Source organism: Labeo rohita, chromosome 16 (genome assembly GCF_022985175.1).
Source record: "Labeo rohita strain BAU-BD-2019 chromosome 16, IGBB_LRoh.1.0, whole genome shotgun sequence".
Classification (NCBI taxonomy): Eukaryota; Metazoa; Chordata; class Actinopteri; order Cypriniformes; family Cyprinidae; genus Labeo; species Labeo rohita.
In genome coordinates this window covers 29,550,964-29,578,320 of record NC_066884.1, presented here as the reverse complement: position 1 = coordinate 29,578,320, position 27,357 = coordinate 29,550,964, and the positions used below count along the sequence as shown (strand labels likewise).

At 35.5% G+C, this 27,357-nt stretch overlaps 1 protein-coding gene across 7 annotated transcripts in view; it reads left to right on the top strand.

Annotated features, from left to right (window-relative positions):
* The first annotated feature begins 642 nt into the window (after nucleotides 1–642).
* Nucleotides 643–27,357, top strand: part of grb10b (growth factor receptor-bound protein 10b) — an 88,354-nt gene continuing 61,639 nt past the window's right edge. For 2 of the 7 annotated variants that reach the window (XM_051130325.1, XM_051130322.1), the window contains exons 1-2: nucleotides 1,895–2,590; nucleotides 20,020–20,134. In XM_051130325.1, coding sequence (XP_050986282.1) covers nucleotides 20,084–20,134 — 51 coding nt within the window. In that variant the 5' untranslated portion in view covers nucleotides 1,895–2,590; nucleotides 20,020–20,083. Of the gene's footprint in view, nucleotides 739–1,888; nucleotides 2,591–20,019; nucleotides 20,135–27,357 lie in introns of those variants that run through there. The other 5 variants (XM_051130329.1, XM_051130328.1, XM_051130324.1 and 2 more) reach the window with 4 other exon arrangements.

Here is a 27,357-nt window from a genome sequence, read left to right as displayed (position 1 = left end):
ATGACAACACTCAATCCAAAGTAAAATTTTAAAATATTAAAAGTAATTTGTAAAAAAAAAACAAAAACAAAACAAAACATGTTTGATATTTTATCCAGTATGTTAAGACATGATGGGGGCATATTAATTTACTGCATTAAGTGTATTATCATTGTGTTTATAGCGATCTATATATTTTAGCAGAAACTATTCTCACTGTGGTATTTTTTGTAAGTAACCTCACTTGTAGTTTTACAGTTGGAAAAATAGCCAACTTAAACGTGAGCGGAAGGGAAACAGCTCACTGACCTTTTGTACACGACCCAAATATCAGAAACCGTTTTCGGTATGATTCAACGTTCATAAACTTGATCCATGAGCTCGAGGGGACTATTTTTACTGCCAAGAACATAATATAACGTCAATGTTTAACGAGCAAAGGACAAACAATTCTGTGTTAAACGTGCTTGTGTGTGTGTACACACAGCCATGTTGTCAGTAATGCTTTAACCGTGTGTGCTCAGAGCCGTGTCACGCGCTCGGCTTATTCAACTCACACATTGGGTCGCGCGGGGGTCTGGCCAGAACGCGAAACTCTAGTGGCTGATGACGGGGTGGTGTTGCCCTAGAGTGGGCGGAGTCTGGTTTGAGTAGGTGGAGACTTTTGGATACTGACAGCGTCCAGCGCGCAGCACACACATACATACACACTCACACATTTACAGTGAATAAGACACGGTTGTTCTCCGCTATAGAGAGGTAAGCGATGCATTTCAATTCTCACTCCTATATTTTTTGCGAAACGAGCGTTTACCCAAAAGTTCAATCTATGAGTGTGCACAGGGAGGAAAAACGGGTGTAGGGTGCCCTAAAGAAGAACTTGTGAGTAAATAAGACCAGTGGGCGAGAGAGGGCTGAGAGGTGTGGCTTCTGTTCCAGAATCATAGGGAGTAGAGGAAACGGGAGTGTTTAACAGGAGTAAATATTATATATAAAATATACGATAAAAGCTACTCACTGGTTACTGTAAATACCTTAGTTAAGGTGGTAAAACTATATTTTCTAACACATTTTTTTATTTTCGCTTTAACAGTATTGTAAAATGTTTACAATATTTATATGCATATTTAGCCATGTGTTGTACGTACTTTATATGCTAAAAAATGTAACTAAAATTATGTTCTAAAATGTATGAAATTCCTTACCCCTCCCTGTATGAAAAATAAAACATCATTGCATTTTACAGTGACAGTAAGAGATATTTAACAAATCCAATGGTTTGGTATCTTATCATTATAATTTAACTATACTGTAATTCCAAATTCATTTGTTCACATATACAGTACAGTTAGAAAGTGCAAAATATGTAGTCACCAAAATTTCATCCTGTAATACTTTGCAATCCACAGCTGCCAGTTTCTACCATAAATGTAACAAAACTACAGAAGGGCCAGAGGGTCAGCCGGGAAATAAAGAGATAGTTCACCACAAAATGAAAATTCTGTGATCATTTACCCACCCTCATGTTGTTCAGAAACTGTATGACTTTTATTCTCCTGTGGAACATAAAAGAAAATGCTTAGAGAAATATCATAGTGATATTTTTTGTCCATACAATGCAAATCAGTAGACACCAAAATGGTTTGGTTATCACCAATCTTCAAAATATCTTCATTTGTGTTCCACAAGTTGTGCAGGTTTGGAACAACATGAGGGTGAGTAAATGTGACCCTGGACCACAAAACCAGCCATAAGGGTCAATTATTTGAAAACGAGATGTATACATCATCTGAAAGCTGAATAAATAAGCTTTCCATTGATGTGTAGGACAATAGGACAATATTTGGTCGAGATAAAACTATTTGAATATCTAGAATCTGAGGGTGCAAAAAAAAAAAAAAAAAAAAAGTTGTCCAGATAAAGCACTTAGCAATGCATATTATTAATCAAAAATTAAGTTTTGATATATTTACAGTAGGACATTTACAAAATATCTTCATGGAACATAATCTGTACTTAATATCCTAATGATTTAGGATAATGCATAAAAGAAAAATCAATCATTTTGACCCATACACTGTATTTTTGAATATTACTACAAATACACCCATGGTACTTAAGACTGGTTTTGTGGTTCATGCTCACAAATGATGACAGACAGGGCGAACTACTCTCTTAAACAGCTCTGATTATGTGACTGTTTACCTCAGCCATTTTGCACTTTCATTTATAGTTGACATCAATGTTCATGAGAAATGTTATTAAAAAAAAAACAAGGTTGTGTAGTTTGTTGGCTTAGGAATACCTCAAGGTACTGTTCTAGGTCCTATTTCATTCTCGGGAGGTTCCTCCAGTGACAGGCTGAGGCTAAAGACACGGTTTTGTCAGAGGATGATGAAGCTTTTAAGGGTGGGGCTATTGTAAGAGGAGGAGTTGTTTGGTGTGTGTACTGGAGAGAGTCAGCTGAGGGATAGATACATTGTGGACGCTTGTATTGGGATATTAGAGATCCAGAAGCAGAAGCAGTAATGGTGACGCTGTCTTATAATACTGTGTGCATTTAGCTCTCTCTGACCAGACAGACGCAGGGCTTTACACACACCAGACACCGGTGAGTTCTGGTTCATTAATGCTTTTAAATGGGTCCACAATGATTTAAACTCCCGTTTAAAGGGCATGACAAAGTAAAAAAGCTTTGAGTGGTGATTCATGCATGATGTAGTGCTGAAGAAGTGTGGAAAGGGGAGGTAGTGTATGTTTGGGGAGGGTTTGTGTTGAACTTCTCAGCTTGTTATTTATTCAGTAATACAAGAGATGTATGTAAAAACTTATGTAATGTAGAAACATAATGTTCTGAGTTGTTTTCATCCTCATTGGTATTGACATGTATTTAATTTCTGGCAAGCTTTATGAGGCAAGTTGTAAACAAAGGGTGAGCTGCTCCTTAAATGTACAACCTTAATACCCCTAAATGATATTTTGACCATTCTATCACATATACTGTATGCCTGCTTAGTATATATATATATATATATATATATATATATATAATATTATGATTACATGTCAAAGGGACAGTTCACCAAAAAAAAAAAAATGGCGTTTAAGAACAAACGTCATTGGTTCATGTGGGTCAGGCAAGTGTGTTTGAGCTTCCATTCTCTATACCTGATGATCTCTATGTATGTGTGTTGATTAATGTTATATAAGAATGAAAGCCTAAATTCAATCTGTTTATCTGAAGTGTGAAAATTGCTTAATTCATATTGACTACTTTTGATTACTTTTTGTAGTATCAACGTTGGTGTCAGTGTTTGTGTTTTAAAGATGAAGTCTTATAGGTTTAGAATGACGAGTAAATTATGGCAGGCAAACTAATAGTAAATATTGTTGATGTATGTAATACTCTGCTATCAAAATTATACTGTAACATGGATACAGTAATGTTAAGAATGACCATTTGTTCTTGGGTGGCATCCAGGAGATTCCTTTTAAAGTTTAATGGAAATTTGTATCTGTAAGGTCTCTGTATGGCTCTGAGGTTCTGGCACGCTGTTGCAGGCACTAGTTTGATGAATGAAGGTGATTTCCAGTGGAGCCTAAAGAAAAATCACATACTTCAGTGCCCTGCAAGCGATCCTACATATTGGAAAACATTCCATTCAGGTGGTTTGGCATCTTGTTTTCATGATTTAGGTCTGTATGTTAAATGCCAGAGTGGCCAAATACAGGTAGCATTCAGAACTTGGGTTTTCCCTTAATGCTTTAACAAATTCCATCATATGGACAAAACGGTCTTGACTTAGAACAACCCACAAGATGCTTGCTGCAGAGGGAATTGATCATGAGCTTTACAGCCGTAACTTTTAGCAGACTCCATGGACACATTCCATTCTATCTTGCGTCATTTTGCTATCATTCATAGTTTCCTATACAGTGTTAATACCCCCTGGACCGAGGCAGGGTCGTGACACTATAGACATGAGCCTGGACACCACGGTTCAGCCAGTGGAAATCCCTGCTGTTCATTCATTCAGCTCTTATGTACATTGAGTTAGTGACTCATAAGGGATGATTATGGGTACTGTGGTCAGAGCGATCTGTACTAGAGCTTGATGATCCCACGTTTCACTGGATCAGGCCGTCCGGGTGCATAACGTACTAAAATTTTATGTAACTCAGCATTGGTGTGCTTGTATCTTTCTACCTTGTTTGTGCTACATTTAGATCTTGCTTCAGGTTTGCATGAGATCCTTTTATTTCTGTTTCTTGTATATCCTGGAAGTTTAGGAGGGAATTGCATTTTTCCAAACCTACTCAAATGTTTTTGTTTTTAACCAGTGTGAAATTGTCCCATCTTTAGTGTCAACATTTAATAATCATATACAGTTGTCATGGTGAGTTTGACCCAGAATTAGTATTGCTGTGTTATTCTGCTGCATGGAGGTTCACTGTGTCTTATGTTGCAGTCACATTGTATCTGAATTAATTACAAAATTCAGATTTGTTTCTTGTTCTCAGATGTATTCATGTGTGACTTATTAATGACAGCAAAAAGTTTAATCACGATAATAATCCACTTATATCCTTAATACACTTATATATTATTTTAGAACAAAGCAAAGACGTATCAAACAGAAAAATGTGTAGAAGTTGGGTCTAACTGTGAAGGCCACTGGCATTTAGTTTTTGCTTATATGATTTTTGAGAGAAATAACCAAGCTTCCATATACGTTTAAAACTTGTAATTACGAGTCCAATTAAGACCTGAATGGTTCTTAGTTGGACACTCGTAATTATGGTAATTCAGATGTTGTAAACAGTTGATGTCTGGAGCAGTTAAAATTTATCATAAAAAACACGCCATGCAAAACTGCTTACCTTGTATTGCAGGTATTTACTGTATGTAATCATAATGGATATTTTTAAAATAAAAATTTGCTTTTAGATATGTATTCTATAAGATATTTATTGCATATTTTATATTTTTATAGCCTGTTAGCTACAGATATAATTTCATCAACACAAAAATATAAAATACACTCAAACAAATAAATGAATTAAAGGAAAACAAATCCTTTTAATGCAGTGCAGCATATTACCGCATGGGAAGAGCGTTTCCTGTCTAGCTATTCTTCTTAATTATATAAATGAAACTGTAAATTAAAATGGAAACCCTCTAGTGTGAAATATGGTTTGGACATGTTCATTGCCGGAATTAAAGAGCAAACTGATTTAGCCCACCCATACAGCAAGCATGTGCACAACTATAAGAGCTTCAGTCCCATTCATCATTCACATTGCATAAGAGCCTGTTCCTCATTGCCAATGAATCTCTCATCCAATTAGTGATTGTCCATGTTTGCAAAAGCTTTTCTCTCTGGTTGCCCATTCAGCCATCCTGATGACATGAAGCTTTCTTATAGCGTCCTCTGCCCAGTGGCTCCAAAATAATGGAGTTGCCCATTAATAAAGAAATCAGGATGAGCAACTGAGGTGTGACCGTTGTGCTGTCAACCAATTCCTCATTTAGAAGATTCACATAAAAATCATAGGCGTGCTAACTCATACTAACAATCTTCTTAGCAGTTTATGATTCAGCACTGATTCTGACATGTGGATTGTTTGAAATTTGAACACTTATACTGAATTCATTATTTTGTAATGGTGCTGGTACTTAAAAATATCTTTCTAAAGTAACTGTTGTTGTTTGTCATGATCAATGAATGAAGTAAATCAATACATTCCCTGAATAAGGAAAGGTCTGGATTCATTTCCAAGGAGCTGCAGGAACGTATATTGTTGTTAAAGTAACTGCACTCCTATTGACCTTTATCAGGTCACTAAGCCCTGGGACCAAGAGTCTTGACCCAACTTGTCTTCTGTTATTTGACCTTTTCTTGCCAAGGCAAGGTTAGTTTAGGTTGTAAAATATGTACTCATAATGTATCAATAACAATTTATAATATTCGTAAAAATATGTTTTTAATTTGCTGTTGTATAAACAGTATAATTCAAGTGTCACATTGGTTGTAAATGTTGCTGTCAATCCAAAACTCTGACTGTGTGAATGTGAACTGAAATCAGACATCACTGCTCTGTTGCTATAGAAAAGCCTGTTTGTTTGGGGAGATAAAGTTGGCAAACGGCCCAATTTTTGTTCTCTTAGTATTTCTGTCTGTAATAGCCAACATGTATGTACAAGTATCCTGACACAGAGTTTGTTCTTGAGTAATGAAATGTTTGATTTGGACCGAGTAGTGATCTAATATCTGTACCTGTCAAAAATGGTGCTTTTAGAAAATTTCAGCTTCTCCTTCAAGAGGTTTTGACATACCCATGAAAGGTGTTTGAGTGAGTCCAGGAATGCTGCAGCCTTGAATAAAGTCTCCTGTATGTGTCTTTGTAAAAGCTTTGCTTCAGCCTTGCCATAAAATTATGGATATAAAACATGTGAAAGACAGGTACTGGATGAGGGCAATAAACAACTGACCCAGATTTGGAGTCCAAAGTTAATAATGTGTCTGAAGTTGACATGTCTAAGAAAGTAAACACTCATTAAAATGATTAAATGCTGACGGAACAGAGCAATTCTCCAAAGCTTTGCTTGTTACAGTATATACTAATGAGTAAGTAGTCAGTTTGTGATATTTAGGACGTATACTTATTATATTTTTGAAAAAGTCAACACATAGTTTTTATTTATTTGTATATTTAATGTTTAATTTAATTTTGTTAGTTTTAATTGTTTATAAATAGTTTTTATTCAGTTTGTGTCTTTTGAAAATGACTAGTTTTGTGCTGTAGCTTATGTACAGTATTAAGCCACCTTTTAGCTAAACTATCTTTTTTGTTAAGATAATCTTTACACCACAGATGCCTGCATTTGCTTCTTAGCTTTCTATCTAAATGCAATTAATATGTTTTCAAAGGAAAAAGCCAAAGGTAAACCCTCCTCCTTATCCAGTTGCGCAAGGTGTTGTCATAAAAACTGAATAGGTGAAAAACCATGTGTGCACAGAGCACACTTAAAATCTTGAATCGAGACACAGCTTCAGTCTTTATGCAGCAGCAGGATTGAGTACCCGCGGTGTTAGTAATCTTAAGATAAACTGTTCCCGGCAGAAATTAGACCAGTACACTTATTGCCCAACATGCTGTATCTCCATTACTATTTAAAGATGAACTGTTTCCTTGGTCCTGGTGCTCTTGTTGACTAGAACATGTTTTTTTTTGTTTTTTTTTTCTACAGTAAGAATGTTCTCTACTCCTTCCATCATTTCCTCAATCTTTATGGGTATTCCAGTCACTGATTTAAGAAAGCATCCTCAAAACAGCAGGCTTCACTGCGGGGAAGTTTGATGTGCTGGTTTAGGTTTGGCTAGGTTCAACTAAACTGCAGCTTTCGTCTTCATGCAGAAGACTTCTAGATGCTTCTTGTTAGCCTTTCTTTCAATTACCTTTCTTTTTTGACTTTCAACTTTGAACTATGGTCAGTTCTGTGTAGATTCACAGTCATTCCACATAGTACTTAGTATATAAATTTACTGCTACCCTTTAAGGAAATAGTTTTAGGATTGCTTGGAAAATATTTCTGGTTCTTGTTGGTAGACGTGTGGACTATTAAGACCTTCAGCTGCACACAGGTGAATGCTAATCATGTAATCATGTGACTTGGAAAGCGTAGATGTTTATTTAAAGGTGTTTCAGGGAGTGTTGTTGTTGTTGAGACCAACTTATTCAAGTGTGAGTTCAGGCCAAAACCTGAAGACGGATGAGTCTGTGTCAAGCACGAATCCAAATGCTCCCTAGTCAATGACAAGCCAAAGGCAATGAAAATATAGGCTTGGACTAGGGCTCGAAGCTAAATATGGTCTTGAACTCCTATATTCCAACTCCTATATATTGCTCATACATTTTTGTTTTCATTTATAAAATATCTAAATGTTTTCACTTAAATGCATGACAAACTACCTTTGTTTTTTTTGTACTGTTCTTGAGGTCCACTTATAATGTTATCAAGATTTTTATTTAAAAAAAACATAATTTAGAAGTAATAGGCTATTTTCTGTTCTGCTTTTAACCCCCCTCAGCAGAACGCTCTGTTTGAATGTTCATGGCGGATTGTAGACTCGGAAGTATATGCTCACTGCTATGATTGGCCAACAGCGCACATTCATTCCTCATGGATAGACGCCGCTGTAATTTAGATTTAAAACGTAAATAACTCAGTCTGTAAGAAGAGACAAAGCAATAGTGACCATGTAATGAAAACAGTTACTCACACTTTTGTTGCGACATCACTGTCGGATCCAACACAGCATTTTTAGCAACTTTTAGTTTAAATCTTTTTGAAAATTCCACGTCGTTTCTCTGAGATAAGGGAACGAGCATTGCGTCGCTGATGCTATGGGTAATTGTAAACGAATCCACTGTAAAATGAAGTAAACAAAGGACCGAGTTCTTACTGTTGTGATCTGGAACTTCATTAAAAATAGTTGGGATCAGAAGGAAGGCAATGCAAAGGCTTTTTTTCCACAGATTGGCACTGGAGAGCATCCTGTTGTTTTTGAGCCATCTTTATCATTTGGTGTGAATCGGTGGGCAGGGCTAAACAAGCAGCGATGTTGATCTTCTTCTGCGGAGGTGGCACTTATCTACCTTTTACATCATAGAGTAGAACATTCCATTTTGGCAGACTGCCTACAACATAAGCTGTTTTTAGAATAACTTAAAGGATGTTTTTATAGTACAATGACCACTTATATGTCAAAAGATCAAGGGAATTTTGGTTTCTAATGTTCATGACCCCTTTAATACATGTAAAGGCAGAGTAGGTGATTTGGTTAAAAAACATTTTTTGCTATGCTGGTTGAAAGTCTTATATATTGTATGTGGAAGGTGTAGGACCAAAAAATGTTCATCCAATCATAATTCTTGGTCAAAGTAAGTATTTGGATACCTCTGAGCATTATTCGTCATTAGCGCGTTCCATTATTGCAGACGAGCGAGAATGGAAGGTGTTAATTAAAGGTGTAAGTTGTAATATTATGCACTTTGTATTTTAATGTTTTCTCACCAGTGAATGAGACATGAGGTAATCTGACAGCGTTTCATTCAATCCTCCACCAACGCCGTCTTTCATCGTTTCGCTGTTTAGCCTCTGGTCTGCCTGTGCGCGTTCATGTGTTATAGAGGAGGCGTGGCTTTAAAGAGTGATTTGCAGGGAGGGTGGAATCTTATGTTTTCAAAGCTAGCTGGACATTGCTAGCCTCTCTGAACCTCACCCTGCCTTTAATGTGCCGTATTCAAGATTTTAAGCCCAAGGTTCACACACACACACATGATTTTTCAGATATATAAAGGTCATTTTTTACCCTCCTTAAATTCTTTCCAGCCTTGGTTCTTTGATTATGAGCATTTTTAGACAAGTCCAATCAGAAACGAAACAGTGCAAGACTTGAGATTAGTGTCAGTAAAGTGAGTGTTGTTCATGACCCCTGCCTGTAGAAGAAAGGCTCATTTAATCTGCAGTGGGAGGAGTCAGAGAGGAAGGGGGTGTGGGAAGCAGCTCATAAATATTCATGACTTGCTGCATTTGGATGGCCCCTTTGCTTCTGGACACACAGCTGGACAGAGCAGCTCACATTCCAGCATCCCTCCCAACCTGGCGCTTTTGCTCTCCTTCGCTCTGCCTTGCTATCTAACTGTTTCTCACTTTTTATTGCTGTCCTATTTTCAGCTCGTCTCTCTCATCGCTGCACTTTGCCCTACAAATCAATGCATGCCATTTTGTGGCTCTCCTCCCAGTACCCTATGTGGAAAGAATGCGCTCCCAGCATTCCTAAGGAGATGGTGCATTTTGGCTAATGGTCTCTAGAGTATTCCTAGGATCTTGCAGGATCTTGGAGTGGGCCAGAACTGAAAATCTTTTCCAGTAATGTTTATATAAACCGATCACAGCATGCAGAGTTGGTTTATATATATATATATATATATATATATATATAAACTATATAAGGTCTGTCAGTAAATTTTTAATCTAATTAATTACATGATGTTTCAATTAATTCATCTAATTAATCGTAAAATAAATTTGAATGTGAAAATACCCACAAAACATTATTTAACGCTATTTTTGTGTTAAATGAGAAATTATTAGGTAGACATTACAGCTGTAGCTTTAGAAAGAAATATTTTATTTGAGTCAACGTAAAATGTATTACACATAAACATTTAGGCTGCAATGGCCTAATGTAAACTATGGAACAGTAAAGAAGATTATATGAGAAACATTTCAGTATTTTTTGTTCATACAATGAAATTCATTGTTAACCAAAACAGCTTTGTTACCAAACAAAATACCTTCTTTTATGTTCCACAAAACAAAGGTTTAACACAACATGAGGGTGAGAAGATGATGACAGAATTAAAATTTTTTGGGTGAACTATCCCTTTAACATTTTTATTTGTATTATTATTTTTATTTATATTTATTTATTTATTTATTCTTTTTTTTTTTTTTTGATGATACTGAAATGATACTCTAAATAAGAAACTAAATCTGCCAGCAGGTGGCGGCAGTAAATGTCTTTATGAGTCATTCATTCATTCAGTTTGTTCAAACGGCTGATTCATTCAGGAATTCAGTAAACGGCAAAAACAAAATGCAAATTCATTCAGAAACAAAATGCAGCTGTGTTGCTCGGAGACATGCAACAATTCTGCAATGGCTTCAAATATAATATGTGACCGTGGACCACAAAACCAGGTTTTTTGTTTTTAATTGAGATTTATACACTGAAAAAAAGCTCCATTGATGTATGCTTTGTTAGGATCGGATAATATTTGGCCGAGATACAACTATTTGAAAATCTGGAATCTGATGGTGCAAAAAAATATAAATATTGAGAAAAACGCGTTTAAAGTTGTCCGAATGAAGTTCTTAAAAGCGCTGCATATTACTAATCAAAAATTACGTTTTGATATTTACGGTAGAAAATGTACAAAATATCTTCATGGAACATGATCCTTACTTAATATGCTAATGATTTTTGGCATAAAAGAAAAATCGATAATTTTGACCCATACAATGTATTTTTGGCTATTGCTACAAATATACCCATGCTACTTAAGACTGGTTTTGTGGTCCAGGATCACATGTGCTCTGTGCAAAATTAAGCAAGACACATAATATTATATTTAAAATATAACACAATATCAACTTCTTATTTACTGAACTGTTGTATAAAATCACATTTGAGAAGGTACATTTTTGCAAGATTCTTTGATAAATTAAAAGTTCAAAAAATTATTTGAAAGTTGATTTGGTATATTTTGTAACATTATTAATTTCTTTACTGTCACATTTGAAAGACATCAATTAAATGTGTTTTTGCTGAATACACTTATTTCTTAAAATAAATAAATAAATCTTACTGATCCCAAACTTTTGAACAGTATATTATTATTATATCTGTTTTAGGAAGTTATATATCATTTTATGGGTTTGGGATCGTTTTTAAATTTAAAGACCACACTATGCTTCGTAACTTCAGTGGTTAGTTGTTTTAATTCTGGACGGACAGTCAGGTCTATAAATAACCCAAATATTTTCATGTGTGCCCCATTTAGAAAGAAAGAGAATATTTAGCCTGTAGAATGCAAGGAATTTAGGAGGGGTGCCAAAGCACCAAATACATTTGGAAGTTAATATACAGTACATCCCAATGAAAGTGGAGTTATTGCAGTAAGCCTAATTTCTACTTTTCCTTTTATCAGTATTCCCCAATACGTTAATTTATTCTATGCATTTTGGCCTAATTTCTGTAACTTCTAAAGGTTCTATTTACACAGGTCATCGCATTTTAAGTAGCTGTGTGTTTAAAAACTACTTTTGTGGCATTCAAGTGCCACATTCCGTTTCACTGTGTGTTTCCCCCTAGCACCATGAATCTCTGTGCATATTTTAGGGCATAGTTGTGATGTTTTCTGAATTCAAGGATTTAGTGTTCCATTCCTGCTCCATGTCATGGATGAATACAAGCAGTGAGATTTGTTTTATAATGTGAGAACTGAGTATTACTGAGAGACACGCTGTGAATGTGCAGATGTGTTCGGGAAGAGTTGAGTTGAGCCGAAGCCAGGTTCCCTCACTCTCTCTGTAGCTTTAGATTGCGTAATATGGCACGCCGCTTCCCTCCCTCCCTTCCCGCTGACAGCCTCGCATTACGCAGTGGTTTCATGGACTCTGACAACCACACGGAGAAGCTGAAGTTCTCTCTGGAGCTGAAGACAGCCCTTGTGGAACTGTCACCAGTCTGAAGGTAGAGCTGCTAGTGTGAAACACTTGCCATGATATTTTACCAAATAGTAGAAATCAATCATTAAAACAAATTTAACTGTCAGCCTGCTCATTCTTTAATCATTATGCATGGATGCAAGTATTACAGAAAGATTGTTTTAGTTTTGGATCTTAAAGGAGAGCTCCACTTCCAGAACAACAATTTACAAATAATTTACTCACCCCCTTGTCATCCAAGATGTTCATGTCTTTCCTTCTTCAGTTGTAAAGAAATTTTTTTGGAGGAAAACATTTCAGCATTTTTCTTCATATAACGGACTGCTATAGTGTCCCAATTTTAAACTTCCAAAATGCAGCTTAAATTGTAAATGATCCCAGCCGAGGAAGAAGGGTCTTATCTAGCGAAACGATCGGTTATTTTCATTTTTAAAAATACTATTTATATACTTTTTAATGCCAACTGCTCATCTTGTCTTACTCTGCTTGGACTGTTTTTGTTCCGGTTCATGACAGTTAAGGTATGAACTTTTAAACTGCTTTTTGAAAGTTCAAAATCGGGGGACCATACCAGTCCATTATATGGAGAAAAAAGCAAAAAATAAGCATAATTTCTTTACGTCTGAAGAAAGAAAGACACAAACATCTTGGATGACAAGGGGGTGAGTACATTATATGTGAATCTTTGTTTTGGAAGTGGACTTCTTTAAAAAATGAGACCTACTGTAAACCTGTTTTTATGCTAGGTCAGCACAAACTGTCAACTGGTATTAAAAATAAAGAACAGATCCACAACTATAGTTTAAAACAGATAGACATAAACATATAGATAGATAGACAGATAAATTCTCAAAGGTGCTAAAGAAAAGATCTCTTCAGAGAACTGTTGTTACTGTTTCAATAAGGATTTACTTTAAATAGCTGGTGGCTGGTGGAGATCTCAAAGGCTTGGCCTTTGCCTTTGCTTCGGGGTTAATCACTGCTAGACATTAAAGCTCTCCCTTTACTGTGTAAGCACACATGAACTTCTTACCACAGTGTCCAACAAACACCTCATGCCGTCATAGCTCACAGTACAATTCCGCTTTTGTGCTAGGACAATCTGGAGAACAAACAAACAAGCCACACACAGAGCGCTGTAGGGGTCAAGGCAGAGTTTATATCCCTCTTTACATTCTTCTCTGTCTCTATGTCTTCCATGCTCTTTCATGAATCTCTAGATGGCGCGGACTGATGGGTTCTTTACATAACTGATAATATTCACAGTGTTAAATGACTTGGCACAAGCTGATTGGAGCTTACTGATTTACACTTGAATGGCTGGTTAGTATCCATTTAAACATTTTGCAGCGCGCTTTCAGAGTTCCTCTGAAACCCTCCACCTTCCCCAGCTCCACCTGTATAGATCTGCTACGGGTTATTTTATATGCTATTTGTGCAGCAGCAGTATGTCTTAAATACTCACAGCATAGTATCACCGTATGCATTGGCAGTAGCAAGTTCCTGCACTTGCTTGCAACAGCAGCAGCAGCAGCAATACTTTACAACTACATCAATAACCAATAGCAGCAGCTATTCAGCAGCAGCAGCGTAGCAAATCTATTCCACCAAGGACAAATACATCAACATTGTCATAGCCATTACCATGATAAAATCTTCTGAGAGTTGTCATGACAGAAATACAATAAGGTTAAACAATACAATAAGCAATAAACAAATTAAAACTGATTTTTGCACAGTTCCTTGCACAATATTGTGTTATGACCACAAAACACTTTTACCATTGTGCATGATTTTTAAATGAATACATTTTGATATCAGATCAAAACATCAGATAACCAACTCCATATTTAGCTATAACTTTTTAGACATAGTAAACATGCTCAGTAGCCCACCTGGTACAGCACTGCACTTGTGATGTATTTTAGTGCCAGTCACTGGTCATTTTATTACTGAATTGCTACAATGCGTAGAACAACCAAGATAATAAAATGTTGCCAGATTCACATTTATCTGTTTTGGATAAAACTGAACATGCTTTTAGCATCACTTGCTGGACATATCACTTTAAAGGTGTTCCAAAAAGTTCAAGAAGTAACGCAATATTGCTGAATTTTTGCCAGAGGCATTGAAGCACTATAAAAATACAGTTAGTGTAGTCCACGCAACTTGAGTGCGATATTCTATTTGGTTGCTGTTAAATTGTCTAGAAGGTTAAAAGAGCTTAAGAGCTTTGACCTCTGACATTTTAAACAGGATTCCTTAAAAACACCAACAAACAAAGCAGCTTAATTCTACCAACCCCCATGGTAAAAATACACAGTAGTCTCTTTTTTCCATCCTTCATAAATGAATGTTGAGGCTGTTTTCCCTGGCACACCTGAATTTGTGACCAACTTCTTGGCTTCTTGCATTGTGTGATTTCAGTGACAGCTTTTCTCAGTGGTTCAGTGCCACATTTGCTCGTGCAAGATCAAGTTTAACCTCTCTCTCTCTCTCTCTCTCATGGAATGTACTGTATGATCACTGATTTATTTAATTGAACTGAGTTGGGAATTGTGTTCTTGTTCTTACGAGGGTACAATAAATGAAACAACTTCTTTATACATTATGATGAACAGATATCATGACCAGTGCATCAAACAAACATGTTTGAGCTTCCGTATTCCATATTTAATGTGTTCTATTGAAATTGATGAATATTTATATGTGAATAAAAGCCTAAATTAACTATTCATCATATAAAGCAACTGTGTACCTTCAGAAGACTTGGATTAAACTGCTCGATTCATAAGCTACCTTTATTGTATACATTACATTGTATACTTTTATGATGTCTTTATGGTTGAGTGGACTTTCAGTGGAATGGCAATCACTCAGGCTTTGTTAAAAATATTTTCATTTTGTTTAGAAGATGAACGAAAGTTTGGAACAACTTGAGCGTTAGAATTTTGGAGTGAGCTTAGCTAACACTTTATGGTATATCCAAATATATGGCTTTTGCTCATAACCATGACTAAGCAAATTCGCAAAATGTAAATTATGCTGACTGGTGACAGTATCAGTATGGGTAATTTGACAAGACATTTAGGTTCAATATTCCCTCATTTGTAATTGATACATCAGGGTAGTATTCACAAAACATTTTATCTTACCACTAAGAGTTGTCCTAAATAACAGTAAAAGTTTTTAGCTGAGACTTTTCTCTTAAAACCTATTCACAAAGCTGCTGAGACAAACTTTTACTAAGGAATAGAGAGGGAAGTCTTAAGCATATAAATATTGTAGAGTGCAATATTATGTTGCCACATTCAATTAAAGATTTTAAAATAAAAATGTTGCCACAATCAAATAAAGATTTTAAAATGCAGAGTAAGTGTCACTAATTAAACAAGTATATGTTCAGCTAATTGTCAGCCTCTACATGCGTGTTTCTCGTAAACAATTAGCGGATATGTATATAAACAGCCTTTTAATTAATAGAATAATCGTGGCTGATAGTAAGACATGCAAACATAAAAGAAATCTACACTGGACGCAAGAACAGCTGTTACTTCTTGCCCAACTTGTTAATGAAAACAGGGATATAATCAGAGGAAAATTTGGAGTTGGGATAACCTCCAAAACCAAAAAAAGTGTGTGGGAAAACATATGCATATACAGAATTTATAATGGTTTTACCGGTTATAATGGGAACTGTACTGGTTTTAATGGAAATTGTAATGGTGCCTGTTGGTCTCTAATGGTAATTCTATTGTAGCTAATTCTTCTATTGTTGGCTTGTTAAAACATGGAACGTCCCAAAACACACTAATAACCATTTATTAATGATTTTAATGGTTAAAAGCTGATGGTTTGTAATGCTTGTAACGGCACTTAGCGGAAACCATTACGCCTGTTTCAGACATACTCCGTTTGCAGTGCCTTTCTTTTGCATTAAATCTTTATTAAAAGCAATCCCGGGGTTATTAAAGAACTTAGTGCATCTATTATGTTGCCTTGTTTATCTAAAAGTGCACTTTTCCTTGTTTTGAACCTAGCCAAAAAGCCATGTGTTGACTGTGAAACACAGTAAACTTTATTTATATGCATTTATGGTGTGATCATTACATTTCCGTGTCAATCCATGTTCATTTTTACCGCGAACAATGCGCATGCAGCACAGCACAGCACAGCAAAAACAGACACGGAAACGATCGCTGCACTACTGCAGACGCACCGCTCCTGGAACGCACTGCTGGACCGCAACTGCGTGCAGTGTGAACACTCTAATCCGTTAACATGGGTGCGGAAAAAAAATACGCAACGCATGCGCACTGCAAACGGAGTATGTGTGAAACAGGCGTTAGAATGTCTGTGATGGTTTGTATTGTTTTTTTTTTGTTTTGTTTTTCCAGCAAGGAGGATAGTTTGTGATTTGGTCTTAGTGACAGGAGTCCTCTTCAAAGCTCCTAACGTTTCACAGATTTAGGAGCTGGTTTAGCACTAAAACGTTTTGTGAAATACTCTTAGAGCAAAAACTTAGGAGTCCTAAATTTAGGATTGACACACCCATTATTTTAATGATTTTCTACTACATCCTCCAGTGAGCTACTTTATACATCACAACATAATTTATACATAATCTGAAAGCTGAATAAGTAACCTTTCCATTGATGTAAGGTTTGTTAGGATAGGATAATATTTGGTATATACAACTATTTGAAAATCTGGAATCTGAGGGTGCAAAAAATTCAAAGTTGTCCAAATGAAGTTGTTAGCAATGTGTATTACGAATCAAAAAGGAAGGAAATTTACAAAATATTTTCATGGAACATGATCTTTACTTAATATGATTTTTGGCAGTAAAAGAAAAAATAAATTAACAATAATTTTGACCAATACAATGTATTTTTGGCTATTGCTACAAACATGCCCCTGCTGCTTAAGACTGGTTTTGTGGTCCAGGGTCACATATTAAAAAGACATTTTCTGTTTTTGTTTGGAAATCAAAAGTCAGTTTGCAGACAGATTGTACCTGTGTTCTTTAACTCTCGTCTCTTTCAGAACCCTAAAAAAAAAATAAATAAATAAATAAAAAATGGGGCCCTCACTTTTCCCTCAGAGACAGATGCCTGCTGAGGTGTTGTCGGCTTTCCAGTTCTCCTTTTTAGCTCCATGGCTGACTGAACCAGGCACTGAGAGATTGAGGAGTGCGATTCAGTGCTCAGCAGGCTTCTGAATACTGATTCTGAGTCAGGCACATTGAATGAAATTAGATACCAAAAGAGGAGCTGTCAGACCTGCGTGGTCCGGAGGTCAATCACATGATTAACGGTGATGACATCATCCCCTGGGGCTGCCTACTCTTTTGTTGCAGGATTGGACACCGTGAAACGTGCAGACCTGACTCCATTATGCAATCGCAGGGTCCAAGAATAGGGCCTCTAAAATCAGCCCAAGCCAATGGGAACCTTAAAGCTACACTACCTAACTTTTTTTTAATTCAAAATGAGCAAACTTTAAATGATACATCATAAGTTCACCATGTTTTTGCCTTACCCTGAATCACTATGATAAGCCTTTTTTAATGATCTATATTTTAGAGTGGTGCGGACGGATTCTAAAGGAAATTGCATACAGTACTTCCACAATTTCTGTGTGTTTATGTCATATTTGTAAATAAAGAGAAAAGGTCAGGCTACTACTATATGCAGTCAATGTTGTGGCTTCAAGCCACCACAACAAAATGGAACTTGATGGAATAAAATGATTTTGCAAGAAAAACGGAAAGTGACAGTGGCCATAATAAAATACAAATCAACACCGCTTGGCATTTCAGAAATATATTTAGTTTGCATAGCACCACATTTGCTGTGTGTTGATTAAGTTTACAAAACAATGTTTATGTTTAGTAACAAAGCCTGTCTATAAACCAGTTACTATTTTAGTCTGTTTGCCTATGAATAGCCTACTAGACACATTTTCCTGCTCACAAGACACATTTTAAGATACCCATCTTTCTTTTATTACATATTTATTGATTTGGAGTGCCTCAAGCTATCAGATTCATTCGTGTAGAACAGCAGAGCCAAAGAACAACTTGCGTAATTACCAAAACAATGTTCCTCCCCAAGCAACTTGTAGTTACAGGTTTCAGCCACTAAATCAGGGGTGTCCAGACTTGTTCCTGGAGGGCCACTGTCCTGCAGAGTTTAGCTCCAACCCTAATTAAACACACCTTAACCAGCTTATCAAGGTCTTCAGACTCACTAGACTTTTTTCTAACTTCTAGGCGAGTAGGAGCTAGTTGGAAATAGAGTCTGCAGGATGTTGATTCTCCAGGAGCAAGATTGAACTCTCCTGCACTAAAGGCCCAGAAGTTTAACAGTGTAGATTTAAGAGGACTAGAAATAGTTCAAACACCTTTTGAGCTTTCAAACACTAGTTAACTGATTTAAAAATGTAACAAAACATCAATAAGGGTTCTGAAACTATAGAAGGAACTGCTGTCAAACTAGACATTTTTTGTTATGATAAATTATGAAAGCTGACAACTTGAAGATTTTAAGCTTTTTCTGGTTGTCAATCATTTTGTGCATAATATTTAACATATACATATATATTGCACTCTCAGAAAAAAAGGTACAGCTCTGTCTGTAGGGTGGTACCCTAAAGTACAAAAGCGAAAAGGTATGAATATGTACTTTCAAAGTACTAAAATGTACCTTTAAGGTACTAATATGTACTGTTTAGGGGTAGGTAAGGTTTTTAACTTTTGTACCTTAGGGTACCGCCCCAGTGACAGAATTGTACCTTTTTTCTGACAGTGTGCTGTGTTCATTTTTAATACTGTAAACAGTTGTCATCTGCTAGTTTGTTGTGTGAGAACACTGATAGTGTGTGCTGCTATTTTCATTTTAATTTCAGTTATATTTCTGAATAATTAATTATAGAGCCCACAGCAATGGGTGATGGTGTTCTGTTAATTAAAAGTACTCTTTTGAGTTATGTCTAATGCTGCTTTAAATATTTGAGCTGTTTAAAGCCAGGTGGATTCCAGTTGGTTCTCAATGTATTTATGGTTTAACAGCTGGAAAAAAAAAAATCCTCCTGAAAGGGATTCCAGTGATATTGTTCCTCTGTGTATTTAACATAGATCTATTCTCAGAACTAGAACAATTATTAAAAGTGTTAACTTTTTTTTTTTTTTTTTTTTTTTTTTTTTGCTGTAAACGGGTTTTAAAAGTGCAAAGTTTTCTGTGAACTCCAGTTGTGCCATCTTATTTTTCAGTTTCAAAATGGTGAAGCAGCAAAATAAATACGTACATTTAAGCTTGCTAGACTACATAATCTTACCCTCTGAAAATAAGGTACCATTATATGAGTGAAAATATATAATTTTGGTCTCAGTGGAAATGTTCACTATTTGGAGCTCCGTATGATCTGTTTGTTTAACATCTTCCTTCTCTACTCACATTGCAAGGACAGTTGCTTTCCAAGTGCCTTGAGTTTTAAGAAGACAATCTAGGGAGTGTTTCATACTCCATCTCTGCGTAGCTGCCGGTCAGCTCAGATTCTGAATTTCCCTCCTCTTGTTCTTATGTTGTTTACTGACCCTGTGGAACTATTTGGGTTAAGAAGTGCTCTGTGCTATATTGGTAGTAGCCACTTAGACTCAACTAAGAAAGAGATTGCTTTTTTTTTTTTTACCTTGAAGAAAAATTTGATGTAACATTTTTGTTTTGGTTTAATTTCAGACTCTTTCCTCATCTATCTGAGAGTGGATGTGATAACCGAGAGGGACATTACAAAGTGTGTATCATGGCTGTGGCCGGATGTCCGGATTATTTTCTACACCATCCAAATTACCAGGTAAATTTTTTGTTATTTTCCTATTTACATTGTTTACCCAGCCTCTACAGTGTTCCTGTCTTTGTAAAACATGTTTGTTTCAAAACAACTATATAACATGTTCTTGCCTTTAAACATAAACTGGAAAAGGCAGCCAGATTACAAAGAGCCATACTAACATTGTTCATGCAGTATACCAGTCAGTTTTCAAAGCAATATTTGCTTTGGAATTAGTAACTATATTATTCCAAAACTACTACAATATATGCCAAGTAAATTTTCTTGGAGTGTAATGATATACAGTCAAACCAAAAATTATTCAGGCAACAGATATAATTTTTTTATATTTTTTTTACTAGCAATGCTTGTGTAAATATTGTCTACTACTAACAAATACTAACAGTTGACTGAATTTTTGGTTGATTGTAATCCATTACATACCTTTCTATCAAAGTTATCTGACATTATAAAGATGAATTTGTTCTGACATAGTTGAACTCTGAGTTCTTGTCATATTTTATTACCATTTTCTAAACTATAGCAGATGAGCTGTGATAATGTGAGAAATGTTGAAGGTTTCTGAAAAATAAATTTTGGTTTGACTGTAAGTAGTATTATTATTTGCTAAAGCAAAGCATTTTGAAATATTGAATGCTATTAACAGTGGAATGTTTTGGGCATTTTGTTTAAATCTGCTCTTTCCCAATCTGGAATATGTTCAAGTATGCATTTGAATGTACAGTATGCTATGTTATAAATATTACAGCATTTTCTAAAACCATTACTTCATAATACTTAATAATTACTTCATAAGGACATAATTTGTTAATACATGTTTATTTATTGATTTATTGATATATATTGGTTAAGTGTTGTCCCTCTGCCTTCTTTGTTTCTCACCATGCGATATTATTGCTTTTATTGTGTAAACTGTAAAAACTGATAGTCAGTGCTGGCTAGTAACGGACTACGTGTAATCTGGTCGAATGTCTATAATTTTACAGAAACTTGAGAAGCCACACATTTGATCACTGGGTTTACAAAAATCATTTCAGTTTTAAGTGTTTTCTCAACATTTCAACATTGCATTAACTACTGATGAACACGTAAATTTTTATCTGAATTATCATTCATTGGGTTATTTAACCATGTATTGCTATGTCTTTGGAAGGCTTTTACCTTCCAAAGACATTAAAATGCACAAATTCATGCAATTTCTTGTTTAGATTTAATGCAGGGTTACTTGTAGTATTTCCTGAGATTTTAAGGTAATAAGTTAAAGGAGAAGTCCACTTCCAGAACAAAGATTTACAGGTAATTTACTCACCCCCTTGTCATCCAAGATGTTTATGTTTTTCTTTCTTCAGTCAATAAGAAATTATGTTTCTTCAGGAAAACATTTCAGGAATTTTCTCCATATAGTGGACTTCAATGGAGCCCCCAAGTTTGAACTTCCAAAATGCAGTTTCAATGCAGCTTCGAAGAGCTATAAACGATCCCAGCCAAAAGAAGAAGGGTCTTAGCAAAACGATTAGTCATTTTCGAAACAAACTGACAATTTATATACTTTTTAACCTCAAATGCTTGTCTTGTCTGATCTCTGCGATGCGCATGTGTAGTCTGTGTAATCCTGGTCAATACAGTTAGGGTATGTCGAAAAACTCCGTCTTTTTTTCTTCTTCAACATCAAAATCGTCCTACATCGCTGTTTTACCATTTTTTTGTAAAGGGCATTTGATCTTCTTTGCATGTTCACTTTGTAAACACTGGGTCGGTATTTCTGCAGCGATGTAGGCCGATTTTGAAGTTGGGGAAGAAAACGAGATGGGATTTTTTCAACATACCCTAACTGTCTTGACCGTATTGACAGTGAGCTCACGCAGACTTAGACAAGATGAGCGTTTGAGGTTAAAAAGTTTTATCAGCTTGTTTCGAAAATGACTGATCGTTTTGCTAGATAAGACCCTTCTTCCTTGGCTGGGATTGTTTAGAGCCATTCAAAGCTCCATTTAAACTGCAGTTTGGAAGATCAAACTTGGGGACACCATTGAAGTCCATTATATGGAGATAATTCCTGAATTTTTTTTCCTCGAGAAACTTAATTTCTTATCGACTGATGAAAGAAAGACACAAACATCTTGGCCAAGGGGGTGAGTAAATTATCTGTAAATTTTTGTTCTCTTTTTCACTTCTTCACTTCTCCTTTAATAATTAAGTAACACATTTGCATGTCCATGGTTCACAGTGACATGCAGGTAAACAAATAAAATATTTTGTCTTTCCTAGTAAGTGTTTCATTTAGTTTGTTATTATTTTAAAAATATTTATTGTAATTTCACATTATAATGATTTGATTAATTATTAGCTTTTTCTCACAGACGCCCTGCAGTTCCTTCACAAACCTCAAACCAACGGTTTGGAAAACCTTGACGTGATGTAAAGTTTAATACACTTCATGTTTGTATTTTTATATCAGAATGACAGATATAAAAGATTATCCTAATTAAATGTGATAAAGTTAAATTGTATTACCTAAAATCTGTAATGTAATGGATTACGTTGCTGACTACAATTTTTGTCTCGTAATTTGGAGTCAGTAATGGATTATAGTTTGAAAGTAGTCTACCCAGCACTTCTGATAGTTGACTTGCTTAAGGTAGTTTTGTATGGTGTCTGAGACCATTTGAGAGAGTGAGCCAGATAAAGGCGAGGCCTTCTGTGCATATTGAATGTACCTGACATGAGCAGTGGATTTAGAGTCTGAGCATGAATGAAGATGGGGTCACAGTGAATGGCCATTGCATCAGCGTGCATTCCTTTCGGCTGAACGCATTGGATTCACATGGTGTAACCTGACGTAAGATTATCTAAATTCTAGTCTCACTCTTTGGCGCAACTGGCTGGTTTTGAAGGGCTCTGCTTGATTGTCATTGTTTACATCCACGTGCAGCAGTTCAAAACTAACTGGGAAATGTCGATCAGGCATATCACCCAGTGGAGATCTAGCATTGGTACAGCTTGATTATAAGGCATGTCTTCCTCGGGACACCCACTGTCGTCCCTACAGGACTTCTTATTGCAAAATACCCAGACACTCTTATATGAAATCCTGTAAGCTTTTCAAAGAATGCATGTGTACATATTATATACAATATTAAAAAAAGTATTGTGTAAATATATTTTATATGTATGGGCAGGTCTCGTCAATCAAGCTTGCATCAGCTGACTCAAAGCTAATCTGCATCTACCTATAAGAATACAATGCATGTCATAGCATCCTTAAAGAGCCATTCAGTATTATTCAGCAACTTTAGTGCATTGCTCAGGAGCTAATTTCGCTCCCCTAGTGACTTCGGAAGGGGATCTTATTATAATATTATGGCCCCTTAATCTGCACGTTTCCACCCACGGCACCCAACTTTCTGTTTTCGCAAAGACTATGGGGCCACTAGTTCTAATGCCATGTCAAAAGTTCAAGCAAGTCATGCTTGGCTGCACAGATGAGCACAGAACACTATTTTAAATCCCAGGCTCAGAAGAGAAAAGAGAGCAGTAGATTTATTGATTTATTTACTGTATATTACACTGCTGCCACACAGATTTTATATAAACATGCGATTTCTTTTTCCAGCTGTTTACCTTCACAGGCATAACCAACTGTTTTTGAAAGTCGTGTGTTTTTAGCATAAACGTGTGTATTGAGATATAAGATATTTCACATAAAAAAACATTTACATAGTTCACAAGAGAAAATAATAGTTGAACTTATAAAAAAAGTTCATGTTCAAAATGTTCAAAAGTTCAAAAGTTTACATACACTTGATTCTTAATACTGTGTTACCTGAATTTTTTGTTTAGTGGTAGTTGTTCATGAGTTCCATGTTTTCCATGTTTTCCTGAACAGTTAAACTGCCTGCTGTTCTTCAGAAAAATTCTTCAGGTCTCACAAATTATTTAGTTTGCAGTATATTTGTGTATTTAAACCATCTTTTCACACTGAGGACAACTGAGGGACTCATATGCAACTATTACAGAAGGTTCAAACACTCACTGATGCTTCAAAAGGAAACACAATGCATTAAGAGCCGAGGGTGAAAACTTTTTGAATTTGAAGATCAGGGTGATCTTCTTTATTCTGTTCAAAAGTTTACACTCCTGGTTCTTAATGCATCATTTTTCCATCTGGATCATCAGTGAGTGTTTGAACCTTCTGTAATAGTTGAATATGAGTCCCTCAGTTGTCCTCAGTGTGAAAAGATAGATCTAAAAATCATACGGTCATTGTCAGAAAGGGTTCAAATACACAAATATGCTGAAAAAACAAATTTGTGTGACCTGTAGGATTTTTCTGAAGAACAGTGGGCAGTTGAACTGTTCAGGACAAACAAGAAACTCCTGAACAACTATCACTAAACAAAAAAACATTCAGGTAACAACAGTATTAAGAATCAAGCATATGTAAACGTCTGAATGGAGTCATTTTTATAAATTCAACTATTATTTTCTCTTGTGGAGTATATGTAAAGGTCTTTTATGTGAAATACCTAATTCAGGTCAGTACTAATAAAAAAATAAAAAATAACGTGCATGTTGAATGACCCGCTTATTTTGGTAAAATAATTAACATTTCGCAGATTCTGTATATATAAACTTTTGACCTCAACTGTATATGCTAAAGAGGATCCGGCATTTTTAATGGGAAGAGGAGGAATGGTTGAGGCTTTTAGATACTGGTAAATAAAATGAATCCGCCCGCAGCATCTGTCTGTGCCTGTGTAAGTCTGGTAACTAAGTGGGATTCTGGGCCGGGCTCCAGACTTGGCTAATGCAGGGGGACTGGAGGCCTGCCACCGCACTTCGAGGAGAGCTCCCTAACTACTGTTTTAAAGGAACTGCTGAACTGGCTTTTATTGAGCTGTGCGTCTCGCCTTTGTGCTCTCAATTAAGATGATGAGCTAATGTTTGAATTGCTCTGAAAGTGTAAGCCCCTACTTTCAGATCTTCATTAAGCGTGGACATGAACTGAATAAAAATGAATAGCTAAGGGAGCATTGCCCTGATTTACTCAGTTTTCCTAAGCATCCATAATTAAAGAGGCCTTGATATAATAACCTAATAAATCACGTAGGCTGGCAAAATTAAGCAAATTGTAAATTAAGAAGCAATACATCTTTTAAATTTCAAATGAGAACTCTTCCATTTTCTGTGAATGGTAAAAGTATGCAAGTTTGGCGTATGTTTTGAAACTGTGTTTTCTTAGCTTAGTCTAAGAGGATGTTATTGGTCGGAGGAACATTAGGTTTGCCAGCTGAAGATGAACTGCTCCAGAAATGTGGGTTTGTCATTAGCTTACCAGCCGCATTGGCTTTTTCCTCGTACTGCTTTAGCCATTAAAGTGCCTGTTGTTGGAGCGCATTGGTATTTTCAGAGCTGCAAATTTTTCGCCTCAAGTTTTATTGCTGTTTTAAGAGTGAATCAAGACAACATATGGTTCCTTGTTCCTGGAAGTCAATTTTCCTTTTCTTGGTATTTCTAAGAAGTTGAGAATTCTCTATCAAGGTCTTTTATGCTGTTGTCATCCAGACACTTCCAGATGCTTTCTCTGAATTGAAGTAGAAATACTTTGAGGATCTAGTATGTCTGGCTCATCCCATACAGAAATTTAATATATTATATTAAGAGTGGTATTGTCATATATGTTATAAAGTATAAGGCCATATATAATTTTCACATTCAGAACGTACATTCTCTGGGTAGATAAAAGTGAAAGTTCATAACATATAAAATCTGCATGTTAACACTTTAGTTTAGGGACTAATTCTCAGTATTAACTAGTTGCTTATTAGCATGCATATTACTAGCATTTTGGCTGTTTATTAGTACTTATAAAGCACATGGTAATGCTTTATTCTGCATGACCATATTTTAGATCCCTTAAATGACATAAAATAGATATCTGTACAAATTGTAATATTGTACAAAAGTAAATTTTAAATACATTTTAAATATATTAAATAAAAGCAGGCTATATGAGTAAAATAGATTTTCATGAACATTAAATAAAAAATAAAATAAAATAAAAAATTACCCCAAATACTTGAATGCTGTTTAATGCTGTGTATGACTCAAACATGCCTGTTTCTTTTCAATATTTATTCAATATTTATCTATACACCTAACCGACCCATTTACAGTTGTAAGTAAAGAGAAAAGTACTTTATGAATGTGGGTCTGTTTTCACAGTGTAATCCGTCCTGCCAGAGGAACTCACAGTAGCCTGACCATCTGAGGATAAGCAGGACCGCAATGTCACCTTTGGTACCTTAAGCGTTATATTAGTACTGCTGATCTGGAGGATAACTAAGGCAGCACACAAAATGCTTGACGTAGCCATGTTTATGGACTAAATTTTGTTAGGAACCTTATGTTTTAGAGTATACACACAACACAAGCAGGTTAAACCCAGTCTGGCTTGTATAGTAGGAGATTTATGAACCTTAATAAACACCTCATGGATATATATTGCATCCACCTGTTAGTGGAAACTTGATCTATGTACAACAGCACGTGGAGGGTTATGACTTTACATCACATGCGTGTTTGGGGATAAATTAACCACAGCACCCTTGAATAGTTGATTTAAATCACTACTTGTAAGACGTACTGTATGTAATTGCAGGTTTCTTTCTTTTGCCTAAATATAGTCTTTATATCAAAAGGTGATATTTACCTTGTTTATTTATTTATGACATTTTCTTCACACATCCCATTTCGTATATTTAAAATAAAAAAGTCTTTTTGAGAAGTACTCAGACTTTATTGCTGGCAAATTGTTGCTTGTGGTGGAAATGATGTGACAACTGTGACAGTCATAATGTGAGTAAAAATGTATGTACCATACTTTTTCATTAAATATGTAAATGATTTATATTTAGCCATTATTTTTAGATCATCATACACATTGTAACAACAACAACAACAATAAAAAATATATATTTATGTTAAATGTTTATATTTTAAATAGCAAATCTGGGTCTGCTATAAGAATTAAAAATAAAATGTAGAAATAAATAGCATTTTGAAAAGTAGCAAAACTAAATTAAGAAAGAGTAGTAAAAGTAATGATTTGTGTAAAAACTGATGTATTGCACATTTTCATTAAATATCTAAATGATGGATATGTATCTGTTTTGTTAGATTTAAAAAAATTGCTATAATAATAATAATAGTAATAATAATAATAA